The 16,390-nt window shown below is 41.3% G+C and overlaps 1 protein-coding gene across 1 annotated transcript; it reads left to right on the top strand.

Moving 5' to 3' along the window:
* The first annotated feature begins 6,253 nt into the window (after nt 1-6,253).
* Nucleotides 6,254-15,681, top strand: Cacybp (calcyclin binding protein). The gene is made up of 6 exons (XM_027935002.2): nt 6,254-6,444; nt 11,178-11,397; nt 11,982-12,078; nt 12,585-12,684; nt 13,895-13,992; nt 15,115-15,681. The coding sequence occupies exons 1-6, from the start codon at nt 6,424-6,426 to the stop codon at nt 15,269-15,271; spliced, it is 693 nt and encodes a 230-aa protein (XP_027790803.1). The 5' UTR covers nt 6,254-6,423; the 3' UTR covers nt 15,272-15,681.
* Nucleotides 15,682-16,390: the final 709 nt, after the last annotated feature.

The raw sequence follows: 16,390 nt of genomic DNA, 5'->3' as shown, positions 1-16,390 counted from the left end.
AAAAAACTGGAATGCCATCTGGAACCCACCCAAGCAACCAACTCTACAGTCCCTCTTCTGCTTGTCTTCCCAGATGATGCTTTTCTGCTTTATTCTCTCTGAAAACAAGCATTCTGTGCTTCTAAGTGCACAACTACCAAATTACATGTTCTTCCTTCAAATGACAAGCATAGCTGGACTAGCTATCTGTTTCTTAATCCTAAATTCTTAGAGAAATCTGACTAGCAGCAGTCACCTGATCTGGGATTAGCCAGTCTTTCAAGGTATATAGCAAGGCAGGTAGTATTGCATGGTTCAAAATGTCAGTCCAAAGGTTCTCTCTAAAATGGAGGCAATGTGCAGAGAGAGCCCAGTAGTGTCTATTCTGCATTGTATTTTGCCCTGGGAGTCCATGGAACCTAATTGAAAGCCAAGAAGTTGGCCAGCTCCTCTAAATCCAGAATGTATTAACAATATTACAGCTTGTAAAATTGCAGCTTATGGCTCATTCTAGACCACAGGAATCTTTACATAAGTACAATAGTTGAAATTATTCAGAAAAAAAATCCATTGAGTTTTGCAGGAGGTCATGAGTGGGCCTGACATTGACAGTAAGTGGCGGGGGGGGGGGGGGTGGACTGATTACAGTGGGATGAATAAGGAGAAGGATTTCATTTTGAAAGGAAAATTACCTAAAACTTGGAAACAAGGCAAAAAGGTGAGTGACATCTTTCAATATCAAATCAAGGACCGGAGGATAGCATTTTGTTCTCACTTTTTACTATTGATTAAAGGTCATACACTTAATCTATGTTAATTTATAGACTTGTCCAATAGGACTATAAATATCAGTGAAATGAATAACTCTGAAGGTTATGAATTTTTTACTTTGTAATACATTATTAACCAGTTTTTATCTAACCTTGCAACCTTACACTAATATTCCACTATTAATTTGCCTATGTATACCCAGCTATTCAAATACACCTTGTGAAAGGAAAGTGAGAAAACAGGAGATTGATGAGCCAGAAATGAACGATGGAGACCAGACAGAGATACAAAGCAGAGAGTTTAAAACAGAGAGGCAACTTAGGCTTGAGTTCTGGGGCTTTTATGGGGGAGGCTCAAGGATTAGAGCTAGGTGGGCCCTCACGTGGGTGACTAAGGATGGGGTTAGTGCACCCTTGGGTGGGAAAGAATGCAGTGGTTAAAGGTGAGCTGTATGAGAGAGTGGTAATATGCCCTTGGGCAGGAAAATCGTGGCTGTTAAGATGGCCACCCAGAGGCTAAGCAAGGACCTTACACCTTGAAATAGTTTTCACTTCTTTCTGATTTCCTCATCAACTAATTGTAAGGTCCTTGCTTAGTATCAGGATGGCCATCTTAAATGACAGCCAGCATCTTAAGAAAAAGTTTTGCTTTCCTGCCCAAGGGCCTTTCTGAGAAAGGCTTGCCACTCCCTCATACCAACCCAACCTTACCTGCCCACATTAGGACCTACCTGGCTCTGTAATCCCTGAGCCTCCCCCATAAAAATCTTCCACCCCAAGCCTGTGTTGCCTCTCTCTGTCTATGGAGAGATGGCCTTTGTTTGTAAGCTCTGACAAATAAACTCTGCCTGGTGTATCTCTGCCTGGTCTCCGTCTTTCACTTCTCGCTCACAGACCTGTCTCAGTTCCTCACTTTCCTTTCACTAATAAGTTTAATAAAATATTTGTCCCATGTTTTATATTTGCATAAGACAATTCCAAAGAGTCAAGAATTTGTTCATGGTGGGAAAAAGCAATTCTCACATTACTGTCAAATGTTTTCGAACATCAGCATTTCAAACGGTTTGTTTCATTGATTGTAGGGAGGCTAATTTTACAGGTAGGTGTCGAGCAGCGGTTTCCTTTATAGGAGACTAGAAGTTGAAACATAATCTTGATACGTGTGGTGGTGGTTTCTGTCATCACTTGGTTTTATCTGCGGACACATAGGGTTTTTTGTTTTGTTTTTCCTGGCTACTGACCTGAGTAATTTGTGCCCAATTACTCAGAATGGCAGCCCTGCAAGGAGCTGAGTCTCTTCCTTGGTAGAGGTAAAGAAGCCAAATGGAGTTTGTTTTTTAGACTAAGAAGCATGGGAGATTCAAACTGTTTTATTTTTATTTTTTTTAAAGAGAGAGAGAGAGAGAGAGAGAATTCTTAATATTTATTTTTTAGTTTTCGGCGGACACAACATCTTTGTTTGTATGTGGTGCTGAGGCCACACGCATGCCAGGCGAGCGCGCTACCGCTTGAGCCACATCCCCAGCCCTCAAGCTGTTTTAAATGCTGACAAAAGGAAAAGATATAGGAGGATGAGAAGCAGCACAAGCCTTGTTCAGGGGAAATTAAAGCAGATGGGGAGTGTGGCTGGAGAGGTGTACTAGAATGACAAGGAACCCGGAAATGGCCCAGGATTGTGGATAAAATTGATGATCTCCTGACAGGCCAACAGAAAGTGAAAAAATGGAGACTGCAAAGAGATGCAGTATTGATGTGGTAGTAATTAGGGAATACAGTGCTAGAAAAACAAGTGCCTTCAGAACATGGGCTTTTAGGGTTAAGAAGTGGGCAGCTTCTAGTGCTTGCCTCACATGCACAAGGCCCTGGGTTCGATCCCCAGCACCAAAAAAAATAAGAAGTGGGCAGGTTCTAAGGCACAGTCATGGATAAAGATAATAGAATTAAAACCTGAGTTAATATTTATAGCTTATATATACATATGTATTTTTTTAATTTTTAATATTTATTTTTCAATTTTCGGTGGACACAACATCTTTATTTTATTTTTATGTGGTGCTGAGGATCGAACCCAGTGCCCCGCACATGCCAGGCGAGCGTGTTACACTTGAGCCACATCCCCAGCCCTACATATGTATTTTTTAAGGAACTATGTTACATCTTGAATTTTTTTTATAGTTGAACACAATACCTTTGCTTATTTTTATGTGGTGCTGAGGATCAAACCCAGGGCCTCACATGTGCTAGGCGAGCACTCCACCACTGAACCCCAGCCCCAGCCCCTAAATCTTGAATTTAACTGTGCTATCTTGAACTTAATTCCCAAACTCTGTTATTAGGTATTCTGGTCCTCATTTAGACATAGGAAAACAGGCTTCTGAGAGTTTAAATTAATCCCAACTCACAGGTTGGCAGGCTCATTTAGGGTGGGACAGAAGAGCAGGTAGGGAAATAAGGAAGTTCCCAGAAGCCTATTGTCCACATCCTTCACCAAGTTTCCTTGATATGAATCATTCACAAGTGTGTTAAAAATAGTTTAGCTGGTCTATTAATTAAAGCTGTACTTGATGATTGCCTACTTTGCCACTCTCTAAGTGAGACTAAGTGAAAATGAGAACAAAGAAAATCTTCCTGAGTGGAGCTTAAAGCCTAGAGCAGTGCTTAATCTCAGCACCACTGGTTTTATGGGTTAGATGATGGGAGGGGGCGTCCTATACATTATAGGATGTTTAGTAGTATCCCTGGTGAAACCAAAGTTTTGAGATGAGATTAAATTCTTGCTTCACCAATTTCCTCTGGGTTCTTGTCTTGTAAATTTTGAAGAATGAACTCCACAATCACCAGAGAGAAGAGTAAACAGAGTAGGATTTATTTAAGCAAGAAGAGAGAAAACTCCTACCATGCTGGAGGGGGCCTGATAGAAAAACCAACTTTGGTGTGCAACCTAGAACTTTATATATGGTTCTGGGCATGGAGCAAAAACTATGTAAAATAGGTATTGAAAAGCCATCCTGGCTACCATGGGGTTCACTTCCATCCTTTCTGTAACCCTCCTCCTTCCTGTAACTTCCATCTGGGTTCACCTCCACCTTTAGTTCTCCACCTCTGGGGCAAAGGAGTTGGCCAGAGGTATTCCCACAGGTAAGCCTCAAGTCTTTTACATTTGAAATAGGCCTTGGTGGTGCAGGTTGAATGGGGCCCATTATCCTGACAGCCTGGGCATTTTACTATCTATTATTTCATCCTCATTCACTGGCCTCTACCTACTAAAAGCCAATTATATTTCCCAAAGAGTGACTACCAAATATATCTCCATACTCTTGTGAAATGTATGGGGTGCAGAAGAATGAGCAAAATATCCACAATTGCCCCCAACTGAGAACTGTTATAAGAGAGGATAATCAAATTTCAGGTGGTAAAAAGTATTATAAGGAACAGCAGGGTAGGAGGATGGAGGGAGATAGGCTGTTGGGATGAAACTGGTAGGATGGTTGGTATAGTGGTTTTTGATTTGTAAACTTGGCTGGCCTACACTCACCAGTTACTCAAACACTAAATGTTGCTGAAAAGACATTTTGCATGTGTAATTAAAGCTATAATCAATTCACTCTGAGTAAGAGAGATACCCTGGATGATCCAGGGGGACCTGATTTGCTGAGTTGAAAGGTTTTAAAAGCAGGGGTGAATCCCCTTCTTCACTTCAATGGAGTTCCACCTGGTTCCTGTTTGTCCCTTCCTGACTTCCAGCAGATAAAAGCTTCAACCAGTTCTCATAGGGCACAGCCTGCCTGTGATCGTATGTTTTAGCCTGGTCTCCAGATTTTTGGACTTGATTAGCCAATTCTCACAATTATGTAAGCCAGCCAATTCCTTATTTTTTATTTCATTCTCTATCCTACTAATTTTGCTTCTCTGAGTGAATTAATGCAGTCTAGAAAAGCCCCTCAATTGACACTTTAAAGAGACCTCAACAGAGTGAAGATCTGGAGAGCATTCCAGGCAGAGAAAGCACACTGTAAACTTGGAGATGAGAGCAAACCCAGTAGGTGGAAAGAGTAACGAAAACACCAGCGTTCAAATCCTGCAGAGAACGGGGGTGGTGATAGTTAGAGGCAGTGGTAAGAAGTCCTTTGATTCCTGACATATTTTGATCCTCCCGTCCAGTTTGTGACATTTATCACCTAATTTCCTCCTGGGCCTCAAGTATAACTTGCAAAAGCAAGGCTTAAATTGACATGCAGCCCAGTGAAGTCTATGAAGTGTGCACGCCTACAATCCTAATTTAGAAACCTTAGTCAAACCGCAAAAGCCCCCTGGTGGTTCCTTTCTGTCACTGTGCTCCCGACTACAAGAAAGTGGATCCTCATTTTGAATGCATCAGGCTACACACAGGCTTGCTAGTTTGAGACGTCATTTAAATGGAACTACACAATGTGAACCCTGGTCTGGCTTCTTTCCCTTCCTGTCCCTGTGGAGAGAAACTGGACCCGAGCCTTGTGACTATTTGTTCTGCTCTTGCGATTTCTCCCGACCGTCCGGGTCGGCCTGCGCTTTCCCAGCCTTTTGTCCTTCTCGGGTTGCTGATTCTAATCGCCCCCTGGGCCCCCTGGGCAGCGGACTGCGGGCTACCCGACCTCTCAAGGGTACCGTTTTCGATTGTATTGCTGACGTCTTGATGTTGCCGGAAATTAACACCCTGTGAACACCCAGTTTCCCCGGGCCCTGCTGAGAGGGGCGGAACTTGGCTCCGAGAGAGGCGACTCCCCGTTTCCTGAGGGTCTACAGGCCTGCTCATGCCTCATGCGGGGGCGCACTAGACTCGCGGGATGGTCAGTACACGGGCTACGGCACCGAAAAAGCGTGCTTCCACAGCTCGCCTAGGAAGGCGGGGCCGACACTGCAGCCACAGGAGGCGCATTTCGTCAGCTGCCCTAACCCGGGGTAGCGCCCTTAGGCCCTGTCAGGTGGCCAAGGCAGCCGCAGCCCGGGATGACGCCACCACGTCAACTAGCCGTGTGATGTTTCCAGCGCGCCAAAATCCAGAGAATCGAGCTGTTCCTTTCAGGAATCTTCCATCCTTAACATGTTTATCTTAATATAACTAGGTTGCTCCTTCTTCCTTTTGTGTCCTTTCTTGTGTCCTTTTCTAGCAGTTTCTCACACTAGCCTTAGACAAAATGGCTGGCTGGGTGTCCTGGAAAGGGAGAGAGTGGGGGCGGAGTCCACTCGCCAGCTAGCTTCCGACCTGGACCCCGAGTATTTACGTCATTTCCGGGGCGGGGTTAAAATAGCGGTTCTGAGCTGCGACGGCGTAGCCAGAGCAGACATAGTCAAAGCAAAACACACCAGACTGCTCGGGCGGAGGGGGAGAGACGTTACTCTTCGGGAGCTGCCGCTGAGATCGCGAGAGTTGAGCGTTGCTAGGCGCTCGCCGGCGGGCGGGGCCGGGCTCGGCGGGGCGGGGCCGGCGGGGAGGGCGGCGCTCGGGGTGGGCGGCGGCATCGCGAAGGTTCCAGAGGCGCCGCGTGCGGAAGGCGGGCCCCGGTCTCGCGCAAGGTCGGTGTGCGCGCCGGCTCCGGCTGTGGGGGCATCGCTCGCGGCGGGCGCGCTTGGCGCGGCGTTTCCTGTCTCCGGTGCACGGCTGCAGTGCGGGCCCGCGGGCTGACCCAGCCGGACCATGGCTTCAGCTCTGGACGAGGTAAGGGTCCGTCTCGGCCCACGCCTTGTGGCCATCGCGCTTCCCGGGGCTCCCGCGCCCCACCTGCCGCTGCCGGCGGGGGCGGGGCGGTGCCGCCCGCCTGCAGGTAGTGCTGGCGGCGCGGCTGCGAGCGCCGGTCACCTTCACGTGTCTGCGGGCCCTGGCGGCCGTGGTTTGCGGGCTGGGGACCGGAAGCTTCGCCAGGCGAAAGCTGGCTGCAGAAGCCTGGGTCAGCTCGCGGCGGGAGGCTGTGGGAAGGTGTTTCTCTAGCCGAACGCGTAGCTGTGTTTCCCTGGGCGAGTGGACTTGCCGCTCCGCCCCGGAGTAGTGGTATCCATCTCCAGGGTTGTCAGTGTTGGGAGTCAGGGTTGGAGAAGTGCTTGGCAAACAGCAGACGGCTATATATGTGCTGGTTTTTAAAAATAAATGACTGGAAAATTAGCTGTAATTAATGGTAGGAAATTGGCCTGTTTTTAGCTCTCTAGACGCTGGAGTGGGCGAATTAACTTTGTGGAGGCTTACTTTTGCTCCGTTACAAAATGGGACGATTAAGCATTCCTTTTTCCTGCCTGTACTGTAGGGTGTCAGTACAGGATGCTGCTATCCACGGTTGAGTGCTGGGTATCGAGTAAGATTCGCTTTCTGAGAAATTTCCCTTCCATTTGAATGACATGTACTGTAAATTTAAAAATTGTGTTTTAAGTAAAAATCTACATGAAGAATTAATCTGGGTGACTTGCCACAACTGACTTGGGTACCATGTGACCTGAGGGGAGCCTCGGTGGCTTTACAGTCCTGCATGTGGCTAGCCCAGTGTCATCCCCCAGTGTCATCCCCCATCAAAGTAAGGAACGCTTTCAATTTTAGATACTGAGATACACGTTTAGGGACGCCTCCTTTTTGTGGTGTTTTGCCGTAAAATTCACCTTTTGAACAATTTTGAAGTGTATATATTCAGTGTTGTGCAACCATAAGCATTATCTTGTTCCAGAACATTTTCATCGGCCCCCAAAATGAAAGCCCTTAAGTGCTCTGTAAGCCCTCACTCTCCACTCCTCCTCTCCCCTGGCAACCACCATCGCTTTAGTTTTGGGATTTGCCTATTCTAGGCATTTCATATAAGTGGAATCATGATGTATGCGGCCTTTTGTTTTTTGGCTCTTTTATCTAGGATGTGTTCAAGTTCACACATGGTGTAGCATGTGTCAGAACAGAATTCTTTTGTATGGCCACATGATGAGTATTTTCTTTACCCATCATCAATGGTGGACATTTGAGTTGTTTTCTTTTTTTTCTTTCTTTCTTTTTTTTTTTTTTAGAGAGAGAGAATTTCAATATTTATTTTTCAGTTTTCGGCGGATACAACATCTTTGTATGTGGTGCTGAGGATCGAACCCCGGCCGCACGCATGCCAGGCGATCCCGCTACCGCTTGAGCCACATCCCCAGCCCTGTTTTCCCTTCTTGACTAATAGGAATAATGCTTTGAATATTTGTGTACAAGTTTGTGGACCTGCTATCAGTTCTGTGGGTTATACACATACTTAAGCATGTAATTGCTAAGTCATATGGCAATTCAAGAAACAGCTAGACTGTTTCCAAAGTCGTTGTACCATTTTATATTCCCACAAGCTCATGAAGACTTCAGTTTCTGCACATGCTCATCAACATTTGTTATTTTCTGGGGCTTTTTGTTTTTGTTTTTATACCATCCTAATGGGTATGTGAAATGGTATCTCATGTATTTGATGTGTTTCTCTAGTGACTAAACAGGTTCAGCATCTGCGTGCTTGGTGTTTAGTTGTATATCTTTGGAGAAAAGTCTCTAATCCTTTGCCCATTTTTGAGGTAGTTTGGTTTTGAGGTCTCTAATGAATAATGAAGAAACATTTGAAGATAAAGGTATAAGAATAAAAGGGAAATGTGGTCTTTGCATTCACAAAACAAATGTATGTCAAGAAGACATACAAGGGATGATTACAAGATAATTAGATAAGAAACTGCATCTTAAATTAATATGTGTTTAGAAAGCATACGAAAGGAATGACCTTTGCTGGTTTCAGGTCTATAAAGAACAAGAACTCTGGGGTACAGTTCTGTGATTTGTTTCAGTGGATACCTTAACCACAGTACTTCAGAGCCACAACTGGCAATAAAGACGGCCTGGGAATTCAGCCACTGGGAATCCCTTGCTTAATAATTCTCAGTTCTTTGGAATTGGCTAGATAAAGGAATCCTAGTTTGATCAAAAATAAAACCTCTTAGTAAGGTTTATTTAATACATTACCCATTTTTGACAAATCCCTGCTCTGGGAACAAGTACACTCATTATACATTTTAGTATCTTTGTTATGTTGGTAGAAGAAACAACAGGAGTTTTTGAAATCATAGTTTGAAGATTACTTTGAACTAAAACACTATGCTCAAAAGATGAGTTTGCTTTTTTTTTTTTTTTTTTTTGTCTTAATAGTACAAGTTTTCCTTGGAGGGGAGGGAAGATAATAGACAGGAGCTTGATACTGTTAGGAAACAACAGCATCTGAGTTAGATAAGATAATAAAACACATAGAATGGGGCTGGGACTGCAGCTCAGTGGCAGAGCGCTTGCCTAGCCTGTGTGAGGCACTGGGTTCAATCCTTAGCACCACATAAAAACAAATAAAATAAAGGCATGCTGTCCGGCCTCAGCTACAAAAAAAAAAAAAATTTTTTTTTTAAAGACATAGAATACAAGGAAAGTATTCTTTCTGTTACTGCATTTTTATAAGGCTAATAAACATAAAGGCTTTAAAACTTCATAGTATTCTGATGTTATACTAAGTTATCAAGTATTTGGTGAGGGAAGGATACCAGGGATTGAAGTAAGGGGCACTTGCCACTGAGCCACATCCCCAGCCCTATTTCATATTTTATTTAGAGACAGGGTCTCACTGAGTTGCTTAGCACCTTGACTTTGCCGAGGCTGGCTTTGAACTCACAAGCCCCCTGCCTCAACCTCACAAGCTGATGGTATTACAGGCTGCTCAAGTATTTAAAGATTTTTATATTGACCCTTTTATTTAATGTCAAGTTATGAAGTAAGATTTTTCTGATAAAGTTGGCTACTGTGAAACCAGAACTCAGTTATTTGGAAAGATCTTGTGCATTTATTGGCACTTTTGTCAAAGAAATTTGGGGGGGAGGCATGTCATTTAAGCCAGCAGTTTTCTAAAAGTGTCTTTTAATGGTGGAACTTCATAAAGTTTTGACTTCATGTCCAGAAAGTAGAACACACTTCAGTAGGTATGAGAAGAAAACAAGCCTTAAGCCTCCTTTCCGAGAAGATGTTGCATTTTGGATCATTTTTCTGGTTTTTCCTGTGCACAACCAAGTCTCAGATGTCTTACTGTATGACTGACGTAGCTGCCAAACCAGATATAGTCTTTTTTTTTTTTTAATATTTATCTTTTAGTTGTAGTTGGACACAACAACTGTATTTCACTTTTGAGAGCCACAGCCTAGTCGGAATGGCGCCTGGCACATTACCAGAAGGAGTGGTTGAGAGGTGACACCAGTGAGCCATTAAGATGATGATAATTAAGCTGTGTATAATTGCTGTGACTGGATGATGCTGGATTGAAACAGGCTGTATATTCAGTTGTATATGGACCCCTGCTGTCCGGCAATAGGGCGGCTTCTGCTGCCTTGGGCACCCATTGAGTTCTTCCTGAGACCTGTGGAGGGCGGAAGAAGTTCCTGCGGGACGGGGAGGGAGTTCCGGATGGTGTGTGGTGTTCCTGGAAGGGCCGTGTGGTTGGCAGGAGTTCGAGCAATAAAGGAGTTCCTGTTTGAACCTACAAGTGCCTCCTGGCAGCTGGGTTATTTTGTGCCCAGCCAGACTGCGGCATTTCACTTATTTATTTTTATGTGGTGCTGAGGAACGAATCACTCAGGGTCTCGCATATGCAAGGCGAACACTCTACCACTGAGCCACAACCCCAGACCCAGATATAGTCTTAAAAGCAGAATTTTTAAAAATCTTGTCTTAAAAATTCAAACTTTTTCATGTGGGGTATTTAGCATAAAACTTATCAGTGAGGACCAAGCACTGTATGAAAGTAGAACATTGCTTCAGTAAACCTGCCACAGCCTGTCGGCATGGATTCCTTCAGCCCTTTTAATATTTTTAAAAATTTTTAGCATTTGATAATGCTGGACTAGGAGTTATAAAGAATTCTGTTGGGCTGGGACTACGTTCAGTGGTAGAATGCCTTCCTCGCATGTGTGAATCACTGGGTTTGATCCTCAGCACCACATAAAAATAAATAAATACAGACACTGTCCATCTATAACTAAATTTTTTTAAAATCTGTTAATTTCTTTGAGAAAATTTTTTGTGTTCTTCTTTTTAAATCTCCAAAGTTTCTTGTAATAAATGTCCTAAAACAAAGGCAGATAATAGTTTACCAAAATGGAAAATACAGATGAACCTCTTAATTTTTAGTTATTTCAGTAAGTTGAAATGAGTGGTAGGAGCTGGGTATGGTGATGCACTCCTATAATCCCAGAGAGTAAGGAGGCTGAGGCAGGTCAACCTTGACAACTTGAGGTTGTTTCAGAATTTAAACGGACTGGGGATGTAGCTCAGTGGTAAAGTGTCCCTGGCTTCAATCCACAATACTGCCCCCCCCACCCCCCAAAAAAAGGTGGTAGGTCTTACTTATCACAGCTAATTTACCTTCTGTTTTAACACAGCTGCAGAATGATCTAGAAGAGGTAAAGGTGTTGCTGGAAAAGACCACTAGGAAAAGAGTACGTGATGCCCTTACAGCAGAAAAAAACAAGATTGAGACAGAAATAAAGAACAAGATGCAACAGAAATCACAGAAGAAACCAGAACTTCTTGATAATGAAAAGCCAGCTGCTGTGGTTGCTCCCATCACAACAGGATATACCGTGAAAATCAGTAATTATGGTATGAGTTGGTCCCCTGCATCTAGTTTAATATTTGACAGTTCATGTAAGTTAGTTTGACAATATGTTTTGAAATGGCATTTTGTTAGATATTAGTAGGTTAGTCAGATGAACACATTGAGATGAAGACTAGGACTATTTTAAACTCACATCTACCATGTCCTGGAAAGGAATTGAGGAAGTCAGGATTGTATTTTACATAAGTAGAGCTGATTGTAGAATCAGTGCTGATGTTTCACCATCCCGTTAGGCAGAGAATTAGTATTATGTAGGCTTAGGAGAAAATTATTTCCCCCAAAAAAGAGTAAATGAATTTATGTAATCGTCATGTTTTTATTTGAAGGAAAATAAAATGGGTTTTATGTTCAAAACCTGAATTTGAGAATTTGAGTAACTTTGGGTAAAGTGTATTAACAGTTTTGAGGTTTCCTCCACCTAGAAATTTTCTTAAATTTTAATTTTTTCATGTTACTTAATTTTTTTATTTTATTTTACTGAATTTTATTATAAGCCACATTATGTTGGCTGTTAAAGAAGCAGTTTTGGAGACTTAACTTGTGTTCCATATTTTATTGGTGTTGCTAGGATGGGATCAATCTGATAAGTTTGTGAAAATCTATATCACTTTAACGGGAGTTCATCAAGTTCCCGCAGAGAATGTGCAGGTTCATTTCACAGAGAGGTGAGTTCTCAACATAATGGGAAAGACAATGCTCATGAAGAGTCCTGTTTTTTTTTTTTGCCTTATCATTTCTGTAAAGTTTCTAAGATTTTGCTTATTTTAAATATGCTTTATAAAGCATGATTGTAAAACAAATTATAATTTTTTGCAGAGGTGAAAATCATCTGGGTTACCCAAATGTACATACTGAAATAAAGTCCGTGGCTTTAAAAAAAAAAAAAAAAAAGGTAGCTGGGTATGGTGACGGTTTGGCTGAGGCAAGAGGTTTGTGACTTCAAAGCCAGCCTCAGTAATAGCAAGGTACTAAGCAACTCAGTGAGACCCTGTCTCTAAATAAAATACAAACTAGGGCTGGAGATGTGGCTGAGTGCCCCTAAGTTCAATCCCCAGCAGCAGCAGCACCACCACCACCACCCACCCCCCTGCCCCCGCTCAAAAAGAAAGGCAATTATGAGATGACCTTTTTATACAACCAGAAAGATAATGCATTTGCTGTTGTGTTGTAGGTCATTTGATCTTTTGGTAAAGAATCTAAATGGGAAGAGTTACTCCATGATTGTGAACAATCTCTTGAAACCCATCTCTGTGGAAGGCAGTTCAAAAAAAGTGAGTGGTTTGTTTTTTTTTGTCAGAATATTATGAAACTTACTAAGTTATACCTGGCTGATTTAGAATTCAGATGAATTAGAATTTATTGGCTATATTAGGGAGCAGCAAACTACAGACCATGCCTGCTTTGTAAGTAACATTGGAGTATAGACTTTTTTTATGTGTTGGTGTGGCTGCCTTTGTACTATATTTATATTGACTGAGTTAAGTAGTTGTAACAGATGAATGCTCTGTGAAACCTAAATATTGACTATCCGGCCCTTTACAAAAACGTTTACCAACTTATCCTGTAGAAGAATTATAACTTATCCTGTAGAAGATTATTATAACGTTGCATTAAAATCAGGTGGAAAATAAACTTTTTAAATGGTTAAGAGCGAGGCTTGAGTTTAATGCCAACTTTATCATTTATTAGTTGTGACCTTTGGCAGCTTATTACTGTGCCTCACTTTCCCTATTTGAACAGTGATAACAATTTATTTCACAAAATTGTAATGATATGCTGATGTGAACTACTATATATAACATGTTTAAATTAATGGTAGCTATTGTTAGGTATACTGTGTGTATAAAGTTTCTGATACATAAAAGGAGGTCTTAACTACTTGACCTAATTGTAGTAGAAGCTATAAAAATAATGGAAGTGTCTTAAATTTCATACTTGTCATGAACTTAGATAATCCTCTTTTCTATCATTTGAATGAATGAGGTTTAATGCATCAGGTATGTAGACAAGTCATTCTACAGTGTTAAGGAATATTATAAGAGAATTTATTAGCTTGTGTCTCCCTGCAACCCTCTTCATCCACCAGTCCTATAATTGAAGAAATATTCAGAGACTTCTGGGAATTAATATTGATCACTGTGAAAGGAGTTGGAGGTTCCTTCTTCCTCCTCACCCTCCCAACATACTTCATATCATTCTTTCTTTCAGTCATTAAAATTCAGCCACCTCCTCCCTTTCTTCAGACACCAGGATCATCTCATCTTGGGGCCATTCTGTTGGCTTTGCCAACTGCATAGAATGCCCTTCTCCAGATCTTGTTTCCTCTCCAGAGAATCCTTCACAGGTTCCTGCTCACATCCTCCATTAGCACCCTCTTTATCTAGAATAAGTCCCACATATAACAGGCTCTTGAACAAGTAACTGTTTTCTAAATATACTAATCTCCATGTGTTTATAAGTTATATTTTTTCCCGCTTCTAGGTAAAGACCGATACAGTTCTCATCTTATGTAGAAAGAAAGCAGAAAATACACGGTGGGAGTACTTGACTCAGGTTGAAAAAGAATGCAAAGAAAAAGAGTAAGTCTACTTTTATTTCTTTTAAATATTTTAATCATTTTCTTGGTTGGGATTATTGTTTGATTTTTATGGATAATGAAGCTGTAGAGACTGATTTGGCCATTTATGTTTTTGATGTCCACTGAGTAACCCCATTGTCTTACCTGCTTTCAACTGCCACAGCCTACTGGAAGAGGTCATGTGTTCCACAGGTTGCTTTGTAGGTGTTTGTAGTTAGAGTTGGCTCTTTAGTACTGGCTCTCAGTCTTAGCATGGTGGTACATCTATAGATACTGGGCCTATTCCTAGGAATTCTGTTTCAGGAGTTCCAGAAAGGCTCAGATATTCATGTATGTGTGTTAGTAATTCTTCAGATATTTGTGATGTATAGTTAGTTTCACTACCACTGGTTTAGGGGAAAAGATGAATCTCTTTATCCTTCATGACTGCGTTGAGTTGGCTGTCTGTGTTTCTCACTTCTTTGGTAGCCACATGCATTTGGGCTGTGGTTGGCTAGAGTGAGGGATACCAAACTATCTGAGGAATTGATTTTAAATTCAGACTGAAATATCCGAGTATAGGACCCTGTCTTATTGTGTGTATCTCCAGTGCCCAATACAGAATCTGGCAATTAATGAATTAAATACATTTGGACTTTCATTGAACTGGAGGTACTGACCATATTTATTAAGACTATGCTCTCACCACTGGGGCCCAGATCCATGTATCTCAGGCTTAAGAGAAGGGCTTTTCTAATAAAATGTAGGCACTTCGGTATGTATCTTTGTATAATGTTAATGCTTGTGGGTTTTTCCTCAGAGTATTTTTTAAAAACATAACGTAAAGAAATATACTCTTAAAAATTAAAAGCCGAATCCTTATTATTTGGCCTGCTAAAAAAAATCACTTGAAATTACAGTGCCCCACAGTAACTCCGTTTTTGATGACCACTCTTTGGTACATGATGTGTACATGTGTGGTTAGTGTATATGTTCATTAAGATGAATTTGTATATTTGGATCGAGGGTACTTTGATACTCTATTTTCCTCTTATCTCCACCCATTTATTTCCTACCAGCATCAATCTGAAATTGTGTCTTTCCATGCTTTGATTTCATTATCACATGTGTTCTTCTTTAATAGAAAGCCTTCATACGACACCGAAACAGATCCTAGTGAGGGATTAATGAATGTTCTAAAGAAAATTTATGAAGATGGAGATGATGATATGAAGCGAACCATTAATAAAGCCTGGGTGGAATCAAGAGAGAAGCAAGCCAAAGGAGATACAGAATTTTGAGACATTTAAATCTTTTTTGGGAACTGTGATGTGGAAATATGGATGTTTCCAATAAGGGAATGTTGGAGAGCTGCACATATAAATTTGACATAACTATTTACAGTAAAGGCAGTAAATTCTCCTTTACTGGAGGATTTATTTAAATAAAATGTGCTTATTAAATACTTACTCCAAAGATGGTTTCATTGGTACCTGGTTATTCCCCCACCCCGTACCCCCAAGAAAGAGTTATATGGCATTTTCATTGAAATGTAAAAAGCAAGTCCTGCCTCATAAAAATTATAAATTATGTATTTTTGTTCAGCTAGAAGTATTTGCTTGCCTGTAAGTTAGTGACATCAGTTCCCACTAATGTAATAAGAGTAAAACCTGAATTTTTGCATAAAATTCAATTGTACATGTCCTTGGAAGTTGCTGTAGAGTGATTACTTATTTCCAGCTTAAGCAATGCATTACCATACACTCAGTCACATGCTTCTGTGTAGATTTAAATGCATTTGTTTACAAATACAGAATTAAAATTGAAACTAAATCAAAACAAGGATAAGCATCTTTGTAGGAGCAATTAGGTCTGCTGTGGATCAGATGGCATATAAAGGTAATAACCATTAAGCCAAAAAGAATTTGAAAATCCATAAAGAATACATGGCAAGAAAAAACCTACCATAACCAAAAATGACATGTTGAAAATTTTCAACAATTACAGTTTATAGGAAAAAAGTAAATGACCTGAAATATAGAAAGATGTTCGTCTTGTTCAGAAAAGAAATTAAGAAACTACACTGTTTGTTTCTTATCTATCACTGGGGAAAATTCCAGAAGATAAACATACTGGTGCTATTGTGTTGAGGCTATAGAGAAATAAGGACACGTGGAATGGAATGTGTTTTACCTCTGGCTTAGAATTCTGGGAAAGATAAACTGGCAAATATTTGGAATGATCTATACAGAAGATTGGAAACACCCAAATATCTAACAATGGGACTAGTTAAATGCTATGTATGGTTACATCTACATGAGGGAGAGGACCTCCAGCCACACCAAAAAAAAATGATTTCTATGTAGTGACAGAGAATCACCAGGTCCGAGTAGTAGAATAGCAAAGGACAAAACAAAGTA

The sequence above is a fragment of the Marmota flaviventris genome, chromosome 12, assembly GCF_047511675.1.
Source record: "Marmota flaviventris isolate mMarFla1 chromosome 12, mMarFla1.hap1, whole genome shotgun sequence".
NCBI classification, from domain to species: Eukaryota; Metazoa; Chordata; class Mammalia; order Rodentia; family Sciuridae; genus Marmota; species Marmota flaviventris.
This window is presented reverse-complemented; position numbering and strand designations above follow the sequence as displayed.

Coding starts and splice junctions, on each gene's coding strand:
- Cacybp (XM_027935002.2), top strand. CDS start 6,424: ATGGCTTCAGCTCTGGACGAG. Junction 12,685..13,894: donor TGGAAGGCAGTTCAAAAAAA/GTGAGTGGTTTG, acceptor TCCCGCTTCTAG/GTAAAGACCGATACAGTTCT. Junction 13,993..15,114: donor AAAGAATGCAAAGAAAAAGA/GTAAGTCTACTT, acceptor CTTCTTTAATAG/AAAGCCTTCATACGACACCG.